Source organism: Rhincodon typus, unplaced genomic scaffold, assembly GCF_021869965.1.
Source record: "Rhincodon typus isolate 14 unplaced genomic scaffold, sRhiTyp1.1 hic_rhity00000051, whole genome shotgun sequence".
NCBI lineage: Eukaryota > Metazoa > Chordata > Chondrichthyes > Orectolobiformes > Rhincodontidae > Rhincodon > Rhincodon typus.
Window position 1 is genome coordinate 1829583 of NW_025965689.1, and position 21814 is coordinate 1851396.

Genomic DNA, 21814 nt, shown 5'->3' on the forward strand with positions numbered 1-21814 from the left:
CGCTGTACCCGGTGTGGCCTCCTCTACATCGGGGAAACCAAGCGGAGGCTCGGGGACCGCTTTGCAGAACACCTACGTTCGGTTCGCAATAAACAACTGCACCTCCCAGTCGCGAACCATTTCAACTCCCCCTCCCATTCCTCAGACGACATGTCCATCCTGGGCCTCCTGCAGTGCCACAACGATGCCACCCGAAGGTTGCAGGAACAGCAACTCATATTCCGCTTGGGAACCCTGCAGCCCAATGGTATCAATGTGGATTTCACAAGCTTCAAAATCTCCCCTCCCCCTACCGCATCCCAAAACCAGTCCAGTTCGTCCCCGCCTCCCTAACCTGTCCTTCCTCCCACCTATCCCCTCCTTCCATCTCAAGCCGCACCCCCATCTCCTACCTACTAACCTCATCCCGCGCCCTTGATCTGTCTGTCTTCCCTGGACTGACCTATCCCCTCCCTAACTCCCCACCTACACTCACCGTTACTGGCTCCATCCCCGCCTCTTCGACCTGTTTGTTTCCTCTCCACCTATCCTCTCCTCTATCCATCTTCTATCCGCCTCCCACTCTCTCCCTATTTATTTCAGAACCCCCTTCCCCTCCCCCTTTTCTGATGAAGGGTCTCGGCCCGAAACGTCAGCCTTTCTGCTCCTATGATGCTGCTTGGCCTGCTGTGTTCATCCAGCCCTGCACCTTGTTGTCGTTGGACTGATACGTTTGTGTGACAGACATGGAAAGTCAAGAAGCGGCAGTGAAATTAGGAATTTACATTTCAAGTGATCACGGAACATAATTGAAGTACGGGCTCCCTGTGTGCAGGAGATTAGAAAATCGTGGTAAAACCTCTCTCCTCTTTGCCTCCCTTGACATTTCCTCCACCTCTCCTTCCAGCCTCCTGTTTGTTTACCTTGGATTCCAGCATCTGCAGTTTCTTTTTTCTGTAACTGTGACCATGGATGAGAAGGAGCGCAGGGAAAATGGCGCCAAATCATTGAAAGCTTTCATTCAAATTTGAAACTCCCATCAACATGTAGAAAGCAGGAGGCGGTTTTAAGCAGAAGAATGCGAGTGTACTTACTAGTTGATTTGATTTGAGATTACAAAATGTGTAGTTCGCACAATTTGATTCCCTCATTCCACAAGGGGCTTCTCTCCGTCCCTGTCGCCACTATGTTTCTTTAAATCAATTTGTAGAATCTCTACGGATTATCTTTACCGCTATCTCATATCCCCTCTTTGCCCTCCTGATCTCCCTCTTCAGAATGCACTTACACCTTTTTTTATCCTGTCCAAGAGATTAATTTAAACCCCATTTTCTATATCTAGTATCCTTCTTGTTTCTATTTTCAGCTTTGAACCTCAACCTTATTCAATTAATCCGACTTGTGTAAATGCTTTTCGGAAGTTTCGTTCAGATTCTATCAGTCAAAAATGGTCTCTTCTTGCTGTGTTGGGATTCCATGAACGTGCTTCCCGGTGGGTGTATTGACAGGGACACCATTTTTTTTCACTACTATTGTAAAGCCTCCCTCCCTTATTCCAGCAGGTCCACAACACCTTACTACTGTAACTGTTGAAGATATTTCTTAAAAGTTGTCCAGTGAAAATATGAGTTGAAATTAGAAAAAGGAAATGAATGATCACCTTGGTGCGATTGTATTAATAGGCCCCACAATCGTCAGAGGAACGGAAATGTAGAGAGACCTCAGACATATGTAAGGATAATAAGGTTGTATTAGGGGATTTCAATTTTCCAAACGTTGTGTGTGACTAAGATAGTGTCAAAGGTTTGGATAGTGAAGAAATTGCTAATTGTGTTCAAGAAAATTTTCTTTAACATTAAATATTCCTGGTGGAGACAAGGGGGAAAAAATAACCTTTTTCTTCAGTTAAAAACCGAAAGAAATGCGGATGCTGTAAACCAGGAACCAAAACAAAGTTGCTGGAAAAGCTCAGCAGGTCTGGCATCATCTGAAGGAGAAAACAGTTAACGTTTCGGGTCTGGTGACCTTTCCTCAGAACTGATGGTAGCTGGGCAAACTTCAGTTTATATGCAGAAAGTAGGGAGGTGGGTAGGCTTGGGAGTAAATGATAGGATACAGTCCAAAGAGAGAAAGACAGTTGGACAGACAAAGGAGTTGCTAACGATCAGGCTGGGAGGGTGAATAGTTATTAATGGGGACTGTTAGTGACTAACAACAACCTTTTCTTCAGTAATTGGGCAGGGCGAGTGATTGATGTGACAGTGCGGGAACACTTTGGGTCTATGCTTGTAATTCTATTAGTTTTAAACTAGTTATTGAATAAGGTAATCCTTCAATGAAAGTTCAAGTTTTTAATTGAAGTGAGGCAAATATTAATGGTATGAGACGAGTGCTTTCAAAAGCCATGTAATAGAAGCCCTGAAGTGTGGAAACAGGCCATTCAGCCCAACAAGTCCACACCACCCCCTGAAGAGCATCCCACCCAAGGCACATTCTTCTATCTAACCCACATATCCCAGCAGCACTATGGGCAATTTAGTATGGCAATCCACCTACCCTGCATGTCTTTGGACTGTGTGAGAAAACCTGCACACCCAGAGGAAACCCATGCTGACATGGGGAGAACACACCAACTCCACACACAGTCACCCGAGGCTGGAATCAAACCTGGGTTGCTGGTGCTGTGAGGAAGCAGTGCTAACCACTGAGCCACTGTACTGCCAGTTTGTAGCAGACTGTTCACAGGTAAGGAGATGTCTGATCAGTGGAAGGCTTTCACAGGTGTCATATGAAAGTTCAGAGTTATTATGTTCCTGTGAGAGTGAAAGATGAGGCTGGGAGGATGAAGGAACAATGGATGAATGAAGATATTGAGGTTCAAGTTGAGAATATAAAAGAAATCCTAGTTGGTACAGACAACTGGGTTCAAATGAGTGTGAAGACCGGAAAAAAAATTACCTTTTTTCGGTAATAGGGCAGGGCTAGTTACTGATGTGTTAGTAAGGGAACTCTACAGAGTGTCGGGGCATTCTGAAGAGATCAGGACGGCAGAGAGGATTCAAGATCGCTTTGGCAATAAAGTTCAGGATAATCCAGAGATTCTGCAAGATCAGTAAAAGCAAGCAAGTGGCTGGAGAGAGAGTAGTGCCCTTAAAAATCAAATACATAGTCTTTGTATTGAATGTCAGAAGACAGGAGGGATAGGAACTGAACAATTAATTTAAAAAAAAAATGCTGGGGGAGAGAAATAGAAGCTAGAGAACTTGGGAAATAAATATTGATATTTTGAAAACTGGTGACATTACAGAAGAGGAACTGCTGGAGGTCTTAGAAAGTGTAGAGTTGAATAAATCTCCAAGATCTGATATAGTGTATCCGAGGATATTGTAGGAAGCTAAGGAGGAAATTGCAGAACCCCTTGCAGCAATATTTGTATCATCTAATACGACAGTGAGGTGTTGCATGACTGGAGGTTGGCTTATGCGCCTTTCTTTTAAATAAGGGATGTAAGGAGAAGCTTCGGAAGTATAGGCCTGTGAGTCTGAATTATGTGGTGGGTACGTTGTTGGTGATGATTCCAAAAGATAGGATTCATATGTATGGGGTGGGTGGGGGTTTTCAAGGAATGGTTAGGGATAGTCAACATGGTTTTGTGTGAGGGAAATCCTATCTCAAAAGTTGATTGAATTATTTTTGTGTTAGTACCCAAGATGATTGAGAGCAGAGCAGTAGGCATTGTTTACTTGGACTTTAGCAAAGTGTAGGGCTTACCCCTACCTGTCCATACAAAGTGACCTGTACCTCCATACACCAAACATAATAGTACCTTGGAACAGAGCTACCCAAAGTTGTACAAAGGCCCTGTAACTCATCATCTGAGACAGTTTTGATAAGAGATTGCCTAAGAATGGACAAATGACCCCAGTCCCATTACTGCCAGGATGTTGCTCCACGAAAGATATAGCACCAGGGGTCTAAATCTTAGCTTAGATTAACTCCCTAAACAGCTGCAAAAAAGAACAACAGCTAAATATACTTTGCAGTAATTAGCTTTTTAAAACTATAGTATTAAGACAAATGTTCTATTTAAAGAAATATTCCGATATTCACAGAAGTAGGTTTCAACATATAACCAGAAGATAATATAAGCAGTAGGGGAAAAATCATTTAAACCCAGAAGTGAAAGTTTAGCTTTAGGACATGCCTTATCTCACACCCTGAACATGATAGATTGGTCCAAGTCATGAGTTACAAAGTGCTGGCAGCAAAAGTAGCTGTAGAACTTTACACTTTATGACTAATCTTATAACAGGAATTAATCATGTAGCTATTACTTAAAAAGTAACTGCCTTATATATACAGGATGGTGGGAAATAGAAAAGGATTGATTAATTTTGAAAAAGGTGACACGCACAATGCCAAGAATAACAAGATTCAAACAGCTCTAAGAGGTTTATTTAAAAAAAAGGTCAAGGACAGACCAGAAGGAGTATAACTAATAACTTACGAAATGTGAATTAATAGGATGCATAGAAATATACCAAGGCCCAGCAATGGCAATGTTGAGTAAACATTGAGTTCATGAGAACCTGGGCCTGTCCCGAGGAATGTCCATGATTGATTAGTTGTCCCATGGGATTGGGTATTTGGATTAGAGAGGAAGGACAGTGACTGCTTTGCACTTGATTATTGTAACAAAGTGTATAAAAATGCTGTACTTCCTTGTAAAATCAGAGTGTGTCATTGACCTCTCTTCCAATCTGAGCTGTAGATTAAGGCAAAAATTGCCTTCTGACATTGAGGCCAGATTGAGGAAGATCCTTTGGCCCTCTGCCTGCTTTAACTGGTTTCTTCTTCAATAAACATCTTCCAGTCGCCTGAATCCGGCCTGCCTCCTGAAGTTTTGGCTCTAGCTGGGGCGGGGTGAGCGTGGTGATGTGCATCGCGGTAATGGGGAGGAGTATGCTCCTACACCAAGTCTTTGACAAGGTTCTGCATGGCAGACTAAATAGTAAGGTTAGATTGCAAGGCATCGGTGAGCCTGCCAATTGGATACAAAACTGGCTTGATGGCAGGAGACAGGGGTGGAAAGTTACTTTTTGGACTGGAGGCCTGTTATTAGCAGTGTTCCATTCCAATTTGTGCTGGGTCCCCTTTTGTTTATCTCTTACAGAAATGATTTAGATGAGCATGTAGAAGGCATGGTGAGTAATTTTGTAGATGTCACCAAAATTATTGGCATAGTGGACAGTGAAGAAGGTTATCTAAGATTACAAAGAGATCCTGATCAATTGAGTCAATGGCCTGAGGAGTGGCAGATGGAGTTATTGAGGTGTTGTATTTTTTGGAAAAAACAGACAGGGGCAGGGCTTGTACAATTACAAGAAGGGCCTTGGGTAGTGTTGTGGAACAGAAACCTGATGGGTCAAGTATATAATTCTTTGAAGTTTGCATCAGATGTAGACAACGTGGTGCCTGGCTTCATTGCTAAGACCTCTTAGAACATAGAACAGTACAGCACAGTACAGGTCCTTCGACCCACAATGGGTCTAAGATCAAACTTCCCTGCATACCCTACATTTTACTGTCCACATGCCTCTAAGAATTGCTTTAATGTCCCTAATGTATCTGAATCTACTCGTACCACCACCACCAGCATATTCCACACACTCACCACTCCCTCTGTAATCTACCTCTGACATCTCCCCATACCTTCCTCCAATCACATTAAAATTATGCCTCCTCGTAATAGTCGTTTCCACGCTGGGGGAAAAAAAGTTACTGGCTATCCACTCTATCCATGCCTCTCATCATCTTGTACACATTTATCAAGTCACATCTCATCCTTCTTTGCTCTGATGAGAAACTTCCTAGCTCTCTCAACCTTTCCTCGTAAGACCTATCCTCCTGTCCAGGCAGCAACCTGGTAAATATCTGCACTCTCTCTAAAGCTTCTACATCCTTCCTATAGTGCGGCGAGCAGAACTGAAAACAATATTCCAAGTGTGGCCTAACGAGGGTTTTATAGAGCTGCAGCTTAACTCCCAACTCTTATTCTCACTTCCCCTACCCATGAAAGCCAACACATCATTCGCCGCCTTAACAACCCTATCAACTTGGGTAGCAACTTTGAGGGATCTATGGACGTGGACCCCAAGATCCCTGTTCCTCCACATGGTCAAGAATTTGACTTTCCAAAATGAATTACTTCACACTTTTCCAGGTTGAATGCCATCTGCCACTTCTTTGCCCAGCTTTGCATCCTGTCAATGTCCTGTTGCAACCTACAACAGCCCTTCACACTATCCACAACTCCAACAACCTCAGTGTCTTTGGCAATCTTGTTAACCCACCCTTCCACTTCCTCATCCAAGTCATTTATAAAGATCACAAAGAGCAGAGGTCCCAGAACAGATCCCTGTGGAGCACCACTGGTCACTGAGCTCCAAGCTGAATACTTTCCATCAATAGAAGACAGAGGGTGGGAGCAGGACAGCCAATTCTGTAGCCAGACAGCCAAATTTCCTTGAATCCCGTGCCTTCTTACTTTCCAAATGAGCCGACCATGGGGAACCTTATCAAATGCCTTGCTAAATTCCATATACACCACATCCTCAAAGAATTTTGAGTATTGGAGTTGGAACAGGATGTTGAGGTTGTACACGACATTATTGAGACTTCTTCTGAAGTACTGTCTCAAGTTCTGGTCACCCTGTTACCAGAAGGACATTATTGAGCTGGAGAGGCTTCAGAAAAGATTTACCAGGATGTTGCTGGAAATAAAGGGTTTGAGTTATAAGGACAGGCCGAATAGGCTGGGAATTTCTTTTCCCCCTGGAGTATAAGAGCTTGAGGGGTGAACTTATAGAAGTTTTAAAATCTTGAGGGGTGTAGGTAAGCTGAATGGATAGGTATCTTTTTCTCATAGGGTGGGGGAACTTTTTGACTAGGGGGCCATATTTTTAAGTTAAGAGAAGGAAGATTTAAAAACGATTTATTTTAAGTGTGGTTTGTGTGTCGAATGAACGTGCAAAGGAACTGACGGATATGGATACAGTCACAATGTTTCAAAGACATCTGGACAAGTACATGATTAGGGAAGGTTTGGAGGGTTATGGGCCAAGATCAGGCAGGTGAGGCTAGTTTAGTTTGAGATTATGGTCGGCATGGACTGGTTGGTCCGAAGGGTCTGTTTCTGTGCTGCTTGACTGAGTTGCAGTCAGGCAGTTGTTCTGGTTTTATCTTGGTTTATTTTGAAAGCTTCTAATAGACAGCAGAAAGCCTTGCTGACAGCATTCTGCAAACGGACAAAACCCCTCGGTGTTTTGAAAGTTAAGAAGTAAGGGTAAAACGTACATATTCGTGGGATTTAAAGATTGGACACTTCTTTTGTTTGCCAGGGGTCAAACTCAGGTCACATCCCAACGGGGCTTGTAGCTCTCTGACTGATCGAGTATTAAAGAGCAAATTGAACCAAAGAAGTGGCTGAAAATGACTGTGGCCCCCTCTCGACGGACATGAAAGAGGAGTCTGTTCACGAAAGTACTCGAGAATAAAGCGTCGAGGTGAAGTTGAGCGTGACCACTCATCATTAAAACTGAATGTACTTGCTACATTGGGTATTCCAAAATGCCATCAAAGGAAATATGAAACCGGTGAGACAGAGAGATACATTCATAGGACGATGATTAAAGTCAGAGGCAGTTACAGAGCAGGAACAAATAATGCAATCCGAACGCTATTACAATTGCGATTTACTATAAATTCATGATAAACGTCTCAGTCTCCATGGGCTTCCGTTCTTGACGTGAACGTGACCGACTGGAGGCTGTTCGTAAAGATTTCATGTTCGATCATACACGCAGTGACAGTAAGAGTATCCAATAACAACGGGACTGAAACTGACATCAAACAATTAAAGCAAACAAGTCATTCCGACAGTGGGGAGGGACGAGTTTCTTTCACAGATGCTGTGGGTGGCTCTTAAAAGAGCCTTTGGGTTGTCAGATGAAATAACGGTCTCTTCACTTTTTAGTGGCGCCCCCAGCGGCGGTTTTCTTGGGTAGCAGCACGGCTTGGATATTAGGCAGCACCCCGCCCTGAGCGATGGTCACCCCTCCCAGCAGCTTGTTGAGCTCCTCGTCGTTGCGCACAGCCAGCTGGAGGTGCCTGGGGATGATGCGGGTCTTCTTGTTGTCCCGGGCCGCGTTACCAGCCAGCTCGAGGATTTCAGCCGTCAGATACTCGAGCACCGCAGCCAGATAGACCGGCGCTCCGGCACCCACACGCTCAGCATAATTACCCTTTCTCAGGAGCCTGTGAACACGGCCCACCGGGAACTGCAGGCTCGCCCGGGACGACTGGGACTTCGCCTTGGAGCGAGCTTTCCCACCAGCGCCCTTTCCTCTCCCAGACATGGCCACAATCTCTCAATCACGATGCACTGTCCACATTCCGCCCTCTTATAGTTTCGGGAGCAATGGTGGTGCGGCCATTGCTGATTGGCAACATTGTTCAGCATCTCCTAATATAGTTTCAATTCCCAATCAGATATCTGCTTCACTCACCAATCCGGAGAGGAGGCGGAAAATACCGGCGCCAAGCCATCAACCGCTTTCTTTCAAACTCCAAAAACCAGCCATTATGTACAAACCAGGAAGAAGTCTAACAAAAAAAAATGCATACATATTTGATTTAATTTACTATTAGATTACACCGACATACTTCACACAATCGCTCTCTCTCGTTCCCTAGCCTTCTTAAATCTGACTCTTTGTGACCATGAAAGGATTGTTTCCCCGAACCTTAAGAATAAACGGAAGCAAAAGAAAAAATCCTGACGAAATCTGTTCGCTGCACAGATTCTATTTCACATCAGCACCCAGATATATTGAGAAAAGGATGACACAACTACTTTTTTTTTTGTCCAGGTGAGCGCATTAATGCTTTGAACAATATTTTAAAATCGCCCTCCCTATTGCACTAGATTAGACTTCAACAAGAGATCTATATTTACTATGCCAATCCGGCAGCTGTTCTAGTTTCATTTCGGTTCACTTTGAAATTCTCCACCCGACAGCAGAAAGCCTCATTTGTAGCTTTCTGCAAAACCGGAGAGAACACGCGGGGAGATTTGAAAATAAAACAAAATTCCTCACTGTGGAAACCGTTGAAAAATACCGGCGCCAAATCATCAACCGTTTTCTTTCAGATTTGAAAAGCCCGCCAATGTGGACAAAACGAAGAAGACGTTTTACAAAGAATAGTGCATAAATACTTACGATTTCGTTTCCTTTTAGATTACAAATGGAAACTTCACTCCATCTCTCTATCTCACTCCATGACCTAATTGAATCCATCCATTTCTGATGAAGGGTCTAGGCCCGAAACGTCAGCCTCTCTGCTCCTATGATGCTGCTTGGCCTGCTGTGTTCATCCAGCCCTGCACCTTGTTGTCTCTGATTTGAATGGAGTTTTCCGAATCTTAAGAACAGGCTGAAACAAAATAAAACAAAGCGCCAGTCCGCAGGCTGCATCTTCTGTTTTTGCATTTCACATTTTAAACGCTCCCCAATATGTTGATAAGCCATCAGGCAACGTTCATCCGGCTGAGCGCATAAATAGGCATCACTGTCTTCAGGCAATTTTCTAAAGTGGCCCTTACTTATTGTGATAGATCAGACTTTCCGGTTGATCTCGGTTCATTTTGAAAGCCTATCAGCGACAGCAGAAAGCCCCACATACTGCATTTTGAAAAAAAAAAAATCACAAATCCCGCGGAAAGATTTGGAAATTGAAATAAAACTGATATCGCAAGATATTTCTATTCGTGGAACTCAAATACGGGGTCACCTTTTTTCGTTGCCTCAGGTGGAATTCAGGGTTCAGAACAGACCGCGATTTGTTTGAAAAACCGTGCAACATGGACAAAAGAGGAAGAAGAATGAACAATTTAACTTTTCTTTTATAAGTTAAATTACATTGACATTACAAATGGATACTTTACACAAATTTTTCTTTATCGCATTCTCTAGTCTACTTGAATCTGTCCATTTCTGCATCTGAATAGAATTTTCTGAAGTTAGGAACAAGCGGAAAGAGAAAGAACAATACAAAAGCACTGCATACTGCACTTTTTTTTGTTTTAATTTTACTTTTGAAGTGCACACCGAGTATTGATCAAACCTGACACAATGTTCTTCCGGGTGAGCGCGTTCAAACTTTAAACAACAGTTTGAAGTTGCCGTCGCCTGTTGTCCTTGATCAGACTTCAGGCACAATTTCACACTTGCTATCGCAATTCAGCAGCTGCTCTGGCTTCATCTCGGTTCATCCTGAAATTAAAAGAAAAACAAGTAGATTGTAAACTCTATTCATGGGATTCGGAAGTTAATTTTATTTTCCAGCGTGATCAAGTGTTAAAGAGTAACTTGAGAAAATGGAAGTTGCTGAGAAATGACTCAGTGGCGATAATTATGCTCTCTGTAGATGCAGGGAAAAGAGACAGGGTATGGCCGCAACCGAAAATAAAGGGCAGAAGATCAGGGACCAAACATTAACTTCTAAAACATTTATATATAAAAAAAGCCTGGGGACATTAATAGTACAAACCCAGAATCATTTGCAAAATAAGTTGGTTCAGCTGTTTCAGGGAAGTTGTGGGTGGCTCTGAAAAGAGCAATTGGGTTTTAGAGGAGTTTTTCTCAGCACAATTTGGTGTCTCACTTGGAGCTGGTGTACTTGGTCACCGCCTTTGTACCCTCCGACACGGCGTGCTTGGCCAACTCCCCTGGCAGCAGCAGCCGCACGGCGGTCTGGATCTCCCGGGAGCTGATGGTGCTGCGCTTGTTATAATGGGCCAGGCGGGAAGCCTCCCCCGCGATACGCTCGAAAATATCGTTGACGAACGAGTTCATGATGCTCATGGCCTTGAAGGAGATGCCGGTGTCGGGGTGAACCTGCTTCATCACTTTGTAGATGTAGGTGGAGTAACTTTCTTTCCTGGATCGTTTCCTTTTCTTGCTGCCTTTACCCGGCGCCTTCTTGATAATTTTCTTCGCGCCCTTCTTGGAGATTGGCTGCGTTTTCTTCTCATCGGCCATAGCGATGGTCACTTTCAGACACAGAATGAAAGAAAAAAGGCTCGGAGCTCGATTTTTAATAGCCTGACGTCGTCAACAATGCTAATTAAGGATGGGGGAAATCCTTGTTCCTGATTGGGTAGTTTACAATAGTGTCAAACCATGACATCAGCCTCGCTGTGATTGGTTAGTGTGGGACACAATGGGGATCTGTCAGGATTTGCAATGAAATGCGAAACACAAACCAAATTTTGTACACGGATCAAACTCCTGGCTCACTCTAAAATGAACTGGTTATTGTCATTTAATGATATTTTGAACACAGTACCTGTGAGATTTTAATTGTGGCAATGTGTTTTATTCTGCTCATGACAATCTTTTGTGTGTAACATATTATTTTGTTTCATCACTCTCTGTGATTTCCGCATTACACTGTTAATAGTATTGTGTTGTTAAGAGATTCAGGTTTATTGAGGGATAATTTGTCGAATATCTGTCAGTCTCTGCTATGTGAAAATGCGAGTGCAGTTATCTATCGGTCCCTGTCTGTTTATGCAGTGTGAATGATTATTACTCTCTCACAATCTGTTCCTGTCATACAGTCATAGAGATGTATAGCACTCTTGGGTCCACCTCGGCCATGACAACCAGATATCGTAAATTAATCTAGTCCTATTTGCCATTATTTGGCCCATTTCACTCTAAACCCTTCCTAATCCTGTACCCATCCAGAAGCCTTTTAAATATTGTAATTGTCCCATCCTCCACCACATCTTTCGGCAGTTCAATCCCGTTACGCACCACTCGCTGCGAGCAAACGTTGCTCACCTTAGGTTACTTTTAAACCTTTCACCTCTCACCTTAAACCCATGCCCTCTAGTTTTGGATCCCTCTACTCTGAGCAAAAGAACTTGATTATTCACCCTATCCATGCCCCTCATAATTTTATAATCTTCTAGGAGGTCACCACTCAGCCTCCAACACTCCGTGGAAAATAAGCCCCAATAAGCCCTGTCTATTCAGTCTCTCCCAAAAGGCCAAGCCTCCAACCGTGGCAACAACATTTTAAACATGTTTCTGAACCCTTTCAAGTTTAAAAACACGTTCCCTATTTTAAGGGGACACCAGAACTGAATGCAGTTTTTCAAAAGTAGCCTAACCAATGTTCTGTACAGTCGCAACTTGACCTCCCAATCTGTACATTCAATGCACTGACCAATAAAGGCAAGTGTATTAAACGCCTTCTTTGCTTACCTGTCTATCTGTGATTCCATTTCAAGGAGCTATGAACCTGCACTCGAAGACCCTTCGGTTTGGCTTCCCTGGAGCTTGCAAGTCCTGCCCTGATTTTCCCTTATAAAATGTAGCACTTCATGCTTATCAAGATTAAACTCCATCTGACACTCCCCAGCCCATTGGTCCTTTTGATCAAGGTCCCAATGTAGTCTGAGGTCATACAGTCATACAGTGATACAGCATGGAGAAAGGCCCTTCAGTTCAAACTGGTTCATGCTGACCATGGTGCCGATTCAGCTAGTTCCAATTTCCTGAATTTGGTCCATATCCCTCTAAATCCTTGCTATTCAAATGTTTTTTTTTCAATGCTGCTATTGTGCCTGCCTCAACCACTTTCTCTGGCCGCCTATTCCACAAATGCACCACTCTCTCATGTCCTTCTTAAATCTTTGCCCTCTCACCTTAAACCTTTGCCCTCTAGTTTTCAATTCCCCATCCTTGGGGAAAAATACACTGTATGCATTCTTCCTACCTGTGCCCATTATGATTTTACACACCTTAATAAGGTCATAACTCATTCTCCTATGTTCCAAGGAATAAAGTACTCTCCTGGCCAACCTCTCCCTATAACTGAGGCCTCCTTGTCCCAGCAACATCCTTGTAAATCTTCTTTGCACACTTTCCAGTTTAACAATGTCTTTCCTATAACAGGATGACCAAAACTGTACACAATCCTCCAAATGTGGCCTTACCAGCAACTTCTACAACTGTAACATAACATCCCAACTCTTATACTCAATTTTCCAACCAACGAAGGCCAGCATACTAAATGCTTTCTTCACCACCCTGTCCACTTATGATGTCACTTTCAATGAGCCATGTACTTGTATTCCAAGGTGCCTCTGTTCCACAACACTCCTCAGGACCTTAACATTTACTGTGCAAGTCCTACCTTGGTTTGACTTTCCAAAGTGCAAAACCTCACACTTATCTGTATTGAATTGCAATTGCCAATCCTCAGCCCACTTCCCCATCTGATCAAGATCCCTCTGTTATTTTTTGATAACCTTCCTCACTATCAACAACACCTCCTAATATTGTATCATTGGGAAACTTACTAATCATACCTTGTACATTCACAACCAGATCATTTATTTAAATAACACATAACTAAGGTCACAGCACCGACCCCTGTGGCACACCACTCTTCACAGGCCTCCAATCCAAGAAACAACCTTCAACCATCACCCTCTGCTTCCTGCCATCAAGCAAATTTTGAATCCAATTAGCTAACTCTCCCTGGATCCCATGCAACCGAACCTTCCTTACTGGCCTGCCATGCAGGACTTAGTCAAAGGCCTTACTAAAGTCCATACAGACAACATTCACTGATCTATCTGCTTGGTTACCTCTTTGAAAAACTCTAAAAGATTTGTCAGGCATGACTTCCAACTCACTATTCCTTGCAGACTATCCCTAATCAGACATTGACTATCCAAATGTTGGTTGATCCTGTCCCTCAGTATCCTCTCCAATAACTTGCGTACCACTGATGTCAGGCTCGCTGGCCTATAGTTCCCTGGCTTGTCTTTGCTCCCTTTCTTAAACAATGGAACAACGTTAGCCACCCTCCAGTCTTCCAGAACTTCACCAGTGGCTAAAAATGAAGCAAAAATCTCTGCAAGGGTCTCTGCAATTTCTTCCCTAGCCTCCCATATCATTCAAGGATGGACTTGATCAAGCCTCGGGAATTCATCCACCTTAATATGATCTAAGGCTGCAAACATCTCTCTGGTAATATGTATGCGGTCCAACAGATCTCCACTTGTTTCCTTATTTCCTTAGCATCCATGGTTCTCTCCTTAGCAAACACTGAGGAGAAATATTCATTAAAAATCCACCACCCCACCCCCATCTCCTGTGGCTCCACACATAGACCACCATGTTGACCTTTAAGGGGACCTATTCTCTCCCTAGCCACCCTTTTACTCTTAATATAGCTATAGAGCCTCTTGGGATTATCTTTAACCTAATCTGCCAGATCCATCTCATACCCTCTTTCTGACCTTCTGATTTCCCTCTTAAGTGTGCTATTACACTTTCTGTAGCTATCTTGGGATTCACCTGAGTCTGATAGCTTAAACCCAATGTATGCCTTCTTCTTTTTCCTGAGCAGAGTCTCAGTATCCCTCAATATCTCAGGTCACCTTCTTCTGTCATTTCTGCTGTCCGAATGTGTGACGTTATTAGTCTGTACCTTTCAATTTGCGCTATGTGAATGTATGGGTGTAATTCTCAATCTATGCCTGTCAGTTTCTACAAAAGAATGTACGAGTGTTGTGACCAGTCCCTACATGCCCATTCTGTTGTATCAATACGAGTGTGCAGGCATTAATCTGTACCTGCCAATTTCTGCTTCGTCAATATGTCAGTTTAGTTTCTGCTGGGCAGATGTGAGAACCTTGTTATCACACTGTACCTGGGAGATATTGTTCTGTGAATATTTGAGTTCAGTTGTCACACTGTACCTGCCACGTTTTACTTGGTGAATATGAGAGTGTGGTTTTAAATCTGTGACTGTCAGTTTCTCCCTGGGCAGTTTGTTTGTACAATTATCAATCTACCCTGAAAGATTCTGCTGCATGAATGTGTAATTGTAGTTATCATTCTGTCCATATCAGTCTTTGCTACGTGAATATATGAGTGTATTTACTAATTTGTCCCCGTCAGTTTCCTGTCATGTGAAAATGGGAGTTTAGTTATCAATCTGTTCATTTTTGTATGCGCTCTGTGAATGTTTGGCAGCAGTTATCACTCTGTACCTGTCAGGTTATGCTCGATAAATAAATTTTCAGTCTATCCATGACAGTTTCTGTTATAAGAATGTGAGAGTTTAGTTATCACTCTGTTGCTGCCAGGCTCTGCGATGTGAATGCTTTTATCAGTCTTTCCCCGTCAGTTTCTCTGATGTGCGCATGTGAGTGTGGTTATCAATTTGTACCTGCCATTTTCTGGTATGTGAATATGAGAGTTTGGATGTCAATCTGTATCTGTCACCTTCTGATAACTGCACTGAAATATTGACACACCAATCTGTTCCTGACAGTTTCTGATACACAAAGGATGGCAGTGTAGTTATCTATCAGTCACTGTCAGTATTTACTGTGTGAATGCATGAATGTAGTTATCCATCCATACCTGTTAGTTTCAGCTATGAGAGATTATGTGAATACAGTCACCAATCTATGCCTGTCAGTTTTTGCTTTGTTAAAATATGAGTTTAATTATCAATCTATGCCTGTGAGTCCCTGCTCTGTGAATGTATGACTGTCATTATCAGTCTCTATCTCAGTTTTTGCTACGTGAATACGTGAGTTTAGTTATCGATCTGTACCTGCCAGTTTCTGTCATGTAAATGTGTGACTGTTGTCATCAATGTGACCCTATCAGTTTTGCAGTTCAACTATGTGACTGTAGTTATTAACCTGCCCCTTTCAGTTTCTGCTGTAAATATGTGAGTGTAGTTATCCATCTATGCCTGTCAGTTCCTGCTATGTAAATATATGACTGTTGTCATCCGTCTTTACCTGTCAGTCTCTGCTACGTGAATGAGAGTTTAATTATCGATCTGTACCTGACAATTTCTATGAGGTTTATGCGGGAGTGTCAGTCAATATGCTGTGAAACTGGGAGTGTTAATGTCAATTTGTACCTGCCAGTTTCTGTATTGTGAATACGAAAGCGCAGTTATCAATCTTTCTCAGACAGTCACTGCTGTGTGAATGTGTGAGTGTATTTACCAATCTGTCCCTGTCAGTTCTGCGCTACAAATATGACCGTGTAGTTGTTAGTCAGTGCCTGTCATTTTCTGTTACGTGAATGTTTGTGTAATTATCATTGTCTCCCTGCCAGTTTCTGCTGTGTGAATGGGGGAGGCAATGGCCTAGTGTGATTATCACTGGAATGTTACTCCAAAGACCCAGATAATGGTCTGGGGACCCAGGTTTGAATCCCGCCCTGGCAGATGGTGGAATTTGAATTAAGGGTCTAATGATGACCATGAATCTGTTGTCGATTGTCAGAAAAACCCATCTGGTTCACTCATATCCTTGAGGAAGGAAACTGCCATCCTTACCTGGTCTGGATTACATGTGTTTCCAGACTCACAACAATGTGGTTGACTCTTAACTGCCCTCTGAGCAATTAGGGATGGGCAAAAAATGCTGCCTAGCCAGCAACACCCTGGTCCTGTGAATGAATAAAGAAATGTGAGCTTACTATCAATCTGTATCTGTCAGTTTTTGTTTTAAGCTCTGTGACTGAGAGTGTCATTTTCAGTCTCTATAGCTTCTGCTATTACAATATTTGAGTTTAGTTATCAATGTGATTTTAGTTTCTGCCATCTGACTATTTGAGCACAGTTATCAATGTGTAACTGACACTTTCCGATATGCAAGTATGACAGTGTAGTTGTCAGACTGTTCTGGTAGGTATGTGCAATGTGAATAAGGGAGTGTAGTTATCTGTCTGTCTCTGTCAAGTTTCTGTCATGTCGACCTGTGAGTGTAACCTGAAAGTTTCTGTAATATGAATGTGTGACTGTAGTTATCAACCTGTCCCTGTCATTTTCTGCTGTGAGAAGGTGAGTGTAGTTATCTTTCTATGTCAGTCAGTTTCTGCAATGTCCATCTGTGAGTTTAGTTATCAATTTGCAAAAGTAGTAGACTCGCCAACTTTAAGGGCATTTAAATGGTCATTGGATAAACATATGGATGATAATGGAATAGTTTAGGTTAGATGGGCTTCAGACTGGTTTCACAGGTCGGCTCAATATCGAGGGCCGAAGGGCCTGTACTGCGCTGTAATGTTCTATGTTCTATGTTCTATGTTATGTAATTTATCCCTGGTGTTTTCTGCTCAGTGAATGTGTGTAGTTATCAAAGTGAACCTGTCAGGTTATGCTGTGGGAGACAGACTGTTATTATCAGTCTGTTCATGACAGTTTCTGATTTGTGAATATGTGAGTGTAGATATCGACCTGGACCTTTCAGTTTCTGATTTGTGAATGTATGAGTGCAGTTTTAATTTGGATCTGTCAGTTTCTGCTGTGTGAATCTGAGAGTGCAGCTGTCAACCTCGTCCACACAGTTTGTGTTCTGTGAATGAATGCAGTTATCTATCTGTCTCTGTTATGTGAACGTATGAGTCCATCATCAATCTGTACCTGTCAGTTAATGCAATTGGAATGAGACAGTGTAGTTATCACCCTGTACCTGTCAGTTTGTCAGACTTGAATATGAGAGTGTTGTTATTCATTGATGTCTCTCAGTTTCTGTAACATGAATGTGAAAGTGCCGTTATCAGTCCATACTATTCACATTCTGCTGTGTGAATGTGAGAGTTCATTCTCAGTTTCTGCTATGTCAATATGACAGTTTAGTTATCAATCTGTACCTGTCAGTTTCTGTGAGATGAATTTGTGAGTGCAGTTTTCAATATGTAACAATGAGGTTCTGCTCTGTGAATACCTGCGTGTAGTCATAAATCGATACCTTCCAGTTTATGCTATGTTAAACTGGGAGTGTTATCATCAACCTGTTCCTGCCAGTTTCTGGTAAGTGGGTACCTGAGTGTAGATATCATTCTCTTCCTGTCAGTTTCTACACAGTGAATGTATTTCTGAAATTATCAGTCTATCCATGACACTGTTTTGCTACCGGAATGTTTAGTTATCAATTTGTATCTGTCAGTTTCAGTTCTGAGAGTCTGAAAGTGTAGTTATTAAGGTTTGTAATCCATACGGATCAGGTACTCAACTACAATAGCAATCATCCCAATACCCATAAACAGAGATGCATCAAACCCTGTTCAAGTGTGCCACAATACACTGTCGCACCCAGAACTGTGTAAAGCCAAGGAAGAACACTGATACAGTATCTTTAGAAATGACGGTTACCCGAAAAGCATAGTCCGCCAATAGCCACTCAACAGATGACAACAGGAAGACACAGCACGTCCAGAGACATTAGTCACCCTGCCATACATTAAGGACATATCAGAAATGACCACCAGATTACACCGCCCAGTAGGAATCATGGTGGCCCACAAACCGACAGCTACTGATGAGAATAAAGGATCTGCCAACCACGACTGACAGAACCAACGTTATTTACAAGATATTATGAAAACACTGCCATAAACATTAGGAAACTAGCCATCAGGATTCATAAACACCAACTAGCTACCAAGAGACATGACCAAATATTACTCATCTCAATACACATGGACAAAGAGGGACACCAATTTGACTGGGATAATGTAGCCATCCTAGGACAAGCCAACTAAAGACATGCACCAGAATTCCTGGAGGCTGGCACTCAAACTGGAACTCCATTAACAAACATGTCAAGCTGGACTCCATATGCTAAGAGACAAATTCAGAAGTGATGCCACCCACCCCAGAAAACCAAGGCACATAAACAGCAAGCAGGACAGAACACCACTGCTTCACTGCAGGTGCACTGATGATGTTAAGTAGTATGGTGACGAAACGTCTGTGAACAAACTTACAAGCTTAGCAAGCAAATCAACAACAGCATAGTTATTAATCTGACCCTGACAGTAACTGCAATGCAAACGTGACAGTAATTGTCAAATTGTTTCAGTCAGTTTCTGCAATTTTGCATGTCACTGTTATCAATCTCTGTCAGTTTCTACTCGGTGACCATGTGAGTGCAGTTATCAATAAGGACCTGTCAGATTCTGCTCTGTGAATATGAGAGTAGTTATCAAACTGTATGTGTCAGTTTATGCCATGTGAAACTGGGAAGGCTGGCTCCAGCATCTGCAGTTCTTGCTATCTCCGAGGTTATTTTCAATCTATTCCTGTCAATTTCTTCGATATGGAAATGTGCATGTACAACAACTTGTATCTAAAAGTTTCTTCTCTATCAATTTGCAAGTAAAGTTATCAATATGTACCTGTGAGAATCTACTTTGTGAATATTTGAGTATAATTATCAAACTGTACCTGTCAGTATTATTTAAATCTGTGGATATGAGTGCAGTTATAAATCTGTACCTATCACTTTATGCACTGTGAAATTGCGAGCGTTATCATCAATATGTTCCTGCCAGTTTCTGCTATGTGGATATGAGTGTAGTTATCATTCAGTTGCTGTCAGTTTGCTATGTGAATGTGAGTGTGGTTATTAATGTGTGCATGCCAGTTTCTATTATGTGAATATTTTTATCAATCTTTACCGGTCAGTTTCTGCAAAGTCAATATGAGAGTCTCATCATGAATTTTTTTTGGTCTGTTTCTGTAATATGAATCTGAGAGGTTAGGTATCAATCCATACTTGTTGCTTTCTACTTCTAAAAGTGGCTTAATTGTCAGCAATCAGTAATTTTATGGGTTGAGGTGTGATTCATAATGTGATAGATGTTATTAGAGTAATTTTATGTAGATTTCCTTCAATTCCTGAATGTATACTTTGGACAAGGATACAGTCTATCCATCTTCAAAAATGGTGTAAATGTGAATGGGTTATGAATGGTGAAATTTGTTGGAACTGGGCATTTTGAATGGAGAGAAAAGAAAAATAAAGTTGCATTTCCTCTGTGCTGTTTTACTGTTGGTTTGAACATATCTGTTGGAAATTAAGCTCAATGTGTGTCTGACTCAATCCGCTCTGTGGTTGTGGAAAGGATGTTCTCTGCTCTGATAGTGGTAACATACCTGCTGTTTGTTAGAACGAGTTGGTCACACTTGGCTTTGTCCTGAAGAAATGTTACATTGTCTTGGTCCTTCAAGTGTTTGTCTATAGGAAGACAGAAAAGATAGCTCCTGTAAACCAACATCAGTTGGGTTTGACAATATTTAACTGATCAACACAACATTTAGTTCATAGTCACTTGGATATTTTATTTATCGCCAGGAATTCTAACATAACTATGGGTCAGATTCCAATCTTGCCCTGAGCTGCTTCTTGTCTGATCATTTTTAAAGACTTCAACACCATTTGAGTGAGGTCCCGAAAGTAACCAATACCTGTACAGCTCCATGACTGCAACTATCTCATGCAAACTTGTCTGTGGATACGAGTTTAGTTATTGATTTATTCATGTCAATTCCTACTTGAACGTGAGAGTGTAGTTGTCAAATTTGGTAAATTATTTATGTATTACACAGCAGAGACTGACATGGACAGAATGATATAGATCTATAGATCAACTTAAATGATCCAGCACAGAAGGCGTCCTTTTGGCTCATCATGCCCATGCTGACCCGAACACCACCAGATGGCCATCATAATCCCATCTTCCTGCACACATCCCATAGCCCTGCAGCTTACAGAACTTAAGGTGGAGGTTCAGGTATGTTCTTAAAAGAGGTTAGAGTCTCTGCCTCCACCACCAACTCGGGCATGGTATTTGAGATATGCACCCTCTTGTAAAAATGATTTTCCTCCCATCACCTCTAATCCTTCTGCCACTTCGCTTTAATCTATGACCGATGGTTTTTAAATTCTCTGCCAAGGGAAACAGGTTCTTCCTGTCCACTCTCTCTCCCCCTCCCAATTTCATATGTCTCAATCATGACACTTCTCAGCTTTCACTGTTCCAAGAAATACAACACCAACCTCTCTAATCACACCTCGTAGCTACAATTCTCCAGCTCTGGCAATGTTCTCGTATAATTTCTCTGCACTGTCTCCACAGCAGTAACATCCTTCCTGTAATGTGATGACCAGAACGGCACACAATACTCCAGTTCGAGCCTCACTAGTGTCTTATGCAGTTTCATCATTATTGCCCGACTTTTATGTTCCAAACCTCTGCCAAAGTAGGACAGCATTATATACACCTTTTTTTATAACCTTATCTACCTGTACTGCTACCTTCATATTCCGGTGCACTTGCACACCAAGACTACTCGCTTTATCTACCACACCCACTGCCGCCGCCGCCTCATGTATTCCTATTTATTGTTTCACCTCCGAAATGCATTACCTCACACTTATCAAAGTTGAACTCCATGTGCCACTTATCTGCCCACGCCACAAAACCATCTATATCATTTCGGAGCTGATAGCTGTCCTCTACACTACCCATGACATGGTTATTTTTGTATTGTCTGCAAATTTCCAAACTGTGTCCCTCATGTTCAAGTCCAAATTGTTAATGTATAAAACAAACAGCAGAGGTCCCAATACCAAGCCGTGTGGAACACCACTTGAAACAGCTTTCCATTCACAAGGGCAACCATCGACCATTACCATTTGTTTCCTGTTGCTAAGCCTACTTTGGTTCCAATTTAAACACATTGCTCTGTATCTCATGAGCTTTTCTATTTTTGAGTAGTCTGCCACGTGGTACTTTGTCAAATACCCATTACACTACCCTTACACATTCACATGGCATTTAGCGACAGGGACCGATTGATAAATACAATTGCGTCTTCACACAGCAATCAGTGTCTGTTTCTGCTGTATAGATATGTGAGTTTTGTTATT

The 21814-nt window shown here is 42.2% G+C and overlaps 3 protein-coding genes across 3 annotated transcripts in view; 1 reads left to right on the forward strand and 2 right to left on the reverse strand.

Annotated features, from left to right (window-relative positions):
* Positions 1-21814, forward strand: part of LOC109932226 (histone H4) — a 118839-nt gene that overhangs the window by 81764 nt on the left and 15261 nt on the right. The gene's annotated exons all lie outside the window — the stretch shown is intronic.
* On the reverse strand, positions 6745-9519 carry LOC125488152 (late histone H2A.2.2-like). Its single transcript, XM_048621066.1, has 2 exons — positions 9261-9519; positions 6745-8643 (listed from the first exon to the last, which is right to left on the reverse strand). The coding sequence occupies exon 2, from the start codon at positions 8394-8396 to the stop codon at positions 8004-8006; it is 393 nt and encodes a 130-aa protein (XP_048477023.1). The 5' UTR covers positions 8397-8643; positions 9261-9519; the 3' UTR covers positions 6745-8003.
* On the reverse strand, positions 10108-11292 carry LOC125488150 (histone H2B type 1-M-like). The gene is made up of 2 exons (XM_048621063.1): positions 10705-11292; positions 10108-10313 (listed from the first exon to the last, which is right to left on the reverse strand). The coding sequence occupies exons 1-2, from the start codon at positions 11079-11081 to the stop codon at positions 10271-10273; spliced, it is 420 nt and encodes a 139-aa protein (XP_048477020.1). The 5' UTR covers positions 11082-11292; the 3' UTR covers positions 10108-10270.